Here is a 5,025-nt window from a genome sequence, read left to right on the forward strand (position 1 = left end):
GATGGGTTCTAAGTATTTGCAGGTTTTAGCTATTTGCGGGGGGGTGTGGTACGCACCCCCCGTGAAAGCATGAGACATCAAAAAGCATCAAAAATAAGCATGAGGCATCAAAAAGCATCAATAATAAGCATGAGACATCAAAAAGCATCAATAATAAACATAAGACATATCAAAAGCAAGGCCTCAGTATAAATGGCTATGTGAGTAGTAATCACTGATATAATACTTGCAACTTCAAATGAGTATAGCAACTCAGTCGCCTAATTCACATCATGCAATGGCAAGATGTGCAGCTATCAAATGCAAAACATTGTTTACCACTCGACCTTTGTATTTTGTCGTCTGTCATACAATTAAGAGATTTACTGCTCTAACTAGCAGCATACAGGTCGTGGTTTGTGCAACTTTGCATGCTTCGTTCTGGTTCCTACTAACTCACAATTGCTCCTGCGGAGTCTTGAGAGGAATCGTTTCTTGTTCCTCTGGGTGATTTTGAGGTACAGTTAAATAATCACACTTCCTTCACTACTGTGGATGCCCCTAGCAACCGCTCCTGCCTCATACTGAGGCTCACCCACCTACAACCCTATGCCTTCAAGTTCCTTCCCGACTTCCACACTTTACTGTTTGCCTCGTGCTACAGTGCCAACTATTACACAGTTCCATCTCGAATCCACTCTGCCATTTTCCGTCTCTGCTCAGTAGCAGCTCTTCTTCTTGGCCTCGGTGCAGTCTGTTCCAACACTTCATTCTGAACCTGCCTGTCGTCACCTTCATCCATGTCACTACCTACCTCTCGATCATTGATCTTGAGTCTATCAGTCTGGTGTGTGATACTACCTGTCTCACTGTCATTATCACTATCATCACTCTGCTCTCTCACCTGCATTCCAGTACCTTCTTCTTTGTCGGCCTCGTGCTCACTTAGCTTGAGAGGCATGAGGTGTTCGACCGATCTCAAGTGCTCTTCTCCTTCAATTAGAATTTTCACAGAATGTATGACCCATTTTTCATCAGGATAAATCTCCAATATTCGTCCCAGGGGCCACTGACTTCTCTTGCTGTTGTCGGCCTTTACCAGCACAATGTCTCCGACATGCAGCGGAGTTGGCATTCCTTCTTTGCAATCGTGTCTCTCTCGAAGAGACTTCAAATACCCGTCCCTCCAGAGGGTCTTGAACCTCTCCAGAGTCTCTGTTAGACAGAAGTATATGTGACGAAGCTGTCGGCTGGTTAACGTGGCATACATTTCTTCATGAGGCACTACAGGAGGCAACAGGCATATCATGTTGCTGCGGATGAGATGGGAAGGTGTCAGGACCTCGTTTTCCCTGGTGTCACCGGCGTACATTAGTGGTCTGTTATTAATCACCACCTCGGCTTTCTTGATGAGGGTCCTCAGTTGCTCCTCCAAGAAGATGGCGCATCGCAACGTCGTGGCGAGGGTCCTCTTGACTACTCCCACCATCCTCTCAAAGAAACCCCCCTTCCAGGGAGATTGCAGGGTCTGAAATGTCCATCGAATCCCGCGCTCACGCAGGAATTGCTGAGTGATGTCCTCCTCGTATACCTCATGCAGGAACATGCTGGCTGCTCTGAACACCATGGCATTGTTGCTGTATATCCTCAATGGAGCACCATGGGTTGCCAAGAATCTTCAAGGTAATAGTATAAAGGTGTCTGCGTCCAGCCTGCTGCAGTAGTCAATGTATACTGCACGGCTGGTCAGACAGGTGATGAGGTGTCCTACCCCACCTTTTACCTTTAAAGGACCCGTGTGATCTATTTCCACCTTCTCTAATGGGTGAAGTAGTCGAACTCGGTCGGCTGGGAGTGGAGGGGGTGGCGGCCGTCGTAGAAGAGGCTTGAAGGCGATATTACAAGCTCTGTACCTATGTACTATGCCCTTGGCCAATGATCTCAAACTTTGTGTCCAACATTCCTGCCGCTAAAGGGTCATTAGTATATTTACACCACAGTGCATGTGTGTTACGTGAAGGTGCCCTAGATAAAGCACAGCTAGTCTTCCTTTATGAGGCAATAACACCAGCTGGCTTTTACATGACTCATTGTTTAACAATCGATTACTAGAATGAATGATACCTTCTCCCAAAGTTAAATTCAACTGACATATAAAATTATCAACGTGTTTAGGCATACGCACACCATTTTCCAAGCGATCACACGGTTGGGAAATGGTGCCTTTGCTCAAGGTAAACTAATTTCAAAAATGGATCAGCGCTACTATGCATGAACTTTAATACATATTGCATTACTCTCATCATAAACATGAAATCTACCCTACTTCCCTCTAGGTTCCAGAGTTTGGCAGGTTCAGACAGGCTTCCTTCTTCACGCAATTCTCTAAGGGCGGCAGTCACGGAGATGTTGCTTAGGTCAGTTACAGCAGTTTTGCTTACAGGTGGCACTAGTTCTCCAGGCTGGTGTAAACAGTCAGGGCCTCCCTTCCAGAGGCAACTCTGTTCCAATTCCTCAAAGCTCGCCCCCTGGGTCAAGATGTTTGCCGGGTTGCAATTTGTGGGGACATACGGGAGACCAAATCCACACTCCTGCTGAATAGAGTTAATCTCCCGAATCCTATTCGAAATTAATGTATTCTTATTTCCCTCCTTGCTGTCTACCCAGGCCATGGCAACTTTACTGCCTGTCCACACAGTTACATTCTGAATGTCTAACAGTCTGCTTAAATGCTTGCCTAAGCAGAACCCCAAAGTTAAGGCTAGCAATTCTAGTTTGGGAATTGTTAATTTAGCCTGCTTCCTAGGAGTCACCCTCATTTTAGACGTCAAGATGTTACTTTCCCCTTCTTCCCTTCGTATGTATGTTTTGGCTCCATACGCTTTGCTAGAGGCATCAGTAAATACATGCAGCTCACAATTTCCCACTTTGAATCAATCTGAATTGTTCCAGTATCTTCTTAGCTTTCTCTTGGTTGCTTTTACTCAATACGTCATCCCAACCTACTTTCTCTTCTCACAAATCTTGCAAAAACATCTTGCCCTTTGGAAACACAGGACTAACCAACCCCAGAGGATCAAAGTTAGACACAAGCAAGGACAGTATGCGATGTTTTGTGAGCTCCTGCCTCCCTCCCAGCTCTAATCTCCTGCAAGGTTTTAGACTTAACAAATCTTCCCTTCTATCCCAATGCATCCCTAGAATGGATATCTGTTCTGGCTCGTTCCCTCCAATCCTTCTATTGAATTCTGCAGTGTTACTTGCCCACCCAGTCAGTGGCATGTTAGCTTCATCTAGCAAGGTTTTTACTTTGACATAGTTCATCTCCATCTCCTCCAAGGTTGTATACGTACCCAAAAAATTGTCTGCATAAAAGGAATTAATTAATTCTTCTCTTCCCCTCTCTTCTAAGTGGGTTCTAAGCACCTGTTGCAGTAGATAAGGACTCATTGTGTCCCCAAAAACAACTGCTTTGAATTCATGTTACAATCTGCCCCTTTACCTTTTCCACAAAAAACGTGCGTATTTTACATCTCGAGGGTCTAAGATTACTCGGTGGAAGGCTTTAGAGATATCTGAGGTGAGAGCGTATGGCTTCTCTCTGAAACGGATCAATAAATCGTACAACAGCTCGACCATGTTTGGCCTTGAATACAAACATTCGCTAAGCGAAAGTTCACCCTTAGCCTTTGAGGAGGCGTTGAAAACTATGCGGAGAGGTGTTGTAAGACTTTCCTTTTTAATGCCAAAATGGGGGAGATAATAGCCCTCTACTTTTTTACTCTGGACTTCCTCTATGAAGCCAGCTTCTAAGTAAGTCTGAAGGACATTTTCATAATCCGTAAGGTAACTCTCATCTTTTGTGAAATGTCACCCTAACGAATGCAATTGGGTGAGGGCTCTGTTATAGTTGTTACTCAATCTGTCTGACCCGTGGAAAGGTAGACTAACTTGGTTGGTAACCTTGCTTGGTTTTCTGTATACTTTTGGTAACTTTGTCAATGGTAGCATGTTCTGAGATTGTAAACTGTTCATGTGGCGCAATTCTTAATTTGTCCAACCTCCACCAGATGTCTACATCAGGTTCAGATTCTACTATTCTACATATCCTCAAGGTACAAACTTTAACTACGTTAATCCCATTATGTGTGACAAAAACACTCACCCCATCAATTTTATGCATACCAATTGCAAAGTAATTAAAATAATCTGCCCCAATCAACAAGTTTACATTCTTCAACACATCCCCTTTAATTTCATCATCAGCCATTCCCCATCCCTTCTCTTGCAAATGATTCTTTGCGTTGACGAGTCTGATGTTGTGGATTGGTGTTTTCACATTATCGTGTACTACTAACTTTGTGCGGACCACCCTCTCTCCAGGATGGATACAACATGCGACTACATCAAACTCTCCCTTTACTACTTGAGACCCAAATGGTGCAATGTTCAGTGCCACGCGCTTGATGACAGGTAACTTTAATTTGCATGCCAGCCAACTAGAAATAAAGCTGCGTTGACTGCCAGTATCTAAAAACATGCATGCTGTGTGAGGTACCTCTTTCGAGCCCAAAGTTGCCGTAGTAGTAGGCAACAAGGTTACTGACAACTTGACTGAAGGCTGATTCTTTACAGTTTTGGCATTTATACAAGGTTTCTCATTTTTGATTTGCCTGGGTGTTTTGAATCTACATTAGCTCTATTCCCCGGGCGTTCTTACTCTCGATTTGTTACTGGTTGTGACGATACAAGAGGTGGCAACCATCTGGTGGTAGGTTGGTTGGATGAACCTTTGCCGTGTCTCGTATCACTACTTCGACCTTCACAAATGAGACTGTGGTGTCTGGCATTACACAGTTTACAATTTGCTTTACTGCTACAAGTCTTACTGATATGGCCTTTAGCGAAACAATTAAAACAATGTCGCGATATGACTAGTTGTCGTTTCTTAGTGGCGGCATTAGGATACTTGGTACAATTAAAAGGTGAATGATTTCCATTACCAAATGGACATACTTTGTTATGTGAAGTGTTTGAGTCTAACAT

The 5,025-nt window shown here is 43.9% G+C and overlaps 1 protein-coding gene across 1 annotated transcript; it reads right to left on the bottom strand.

Moving 5' to 3' along the window:
• Positions 1-652: 652 nt before the first annotated feature.
• On the bottom strand, positions 653-1,468 carry LOC136846964 (uncharacterized). The gene has a single exon (XM_067118219.1). It carries the CDS (start codon positions 1,466-1,468, stop codon positions 653-655), a length of 816 nt encoding a protein of 271 aa, XP_066974320.1.
• Between the last annotated feature and the right edge of the window lie 3,557 nt (positions 1,469-5,025).

This window comes from Macrobrachium rosenbergii, chromosome 16 (genome assembly GCF_040412425.1).
Source record: "Macrobrachium rosenbergii isolate ZJJX-2024 chromosome 16, ASM4041242v1, whole genome shotgun sequence".
NCBI lineage: Eukaryota > Metazoa > Arthropoda > Malacostraca > Decapoda > Palaemonidae > Macrobrachium > Macrobrachium rosenbergii.

Excerpts from the sequence above, each read along its gene's own strand:
- LOC136846964 (XM_067118219.1), bottom strand. The coding sequence starts at position 1,468 with ATGGTGGGAGTAGTCAAGAGGACCCTCGCCACGACGTTGCGATGCGCC.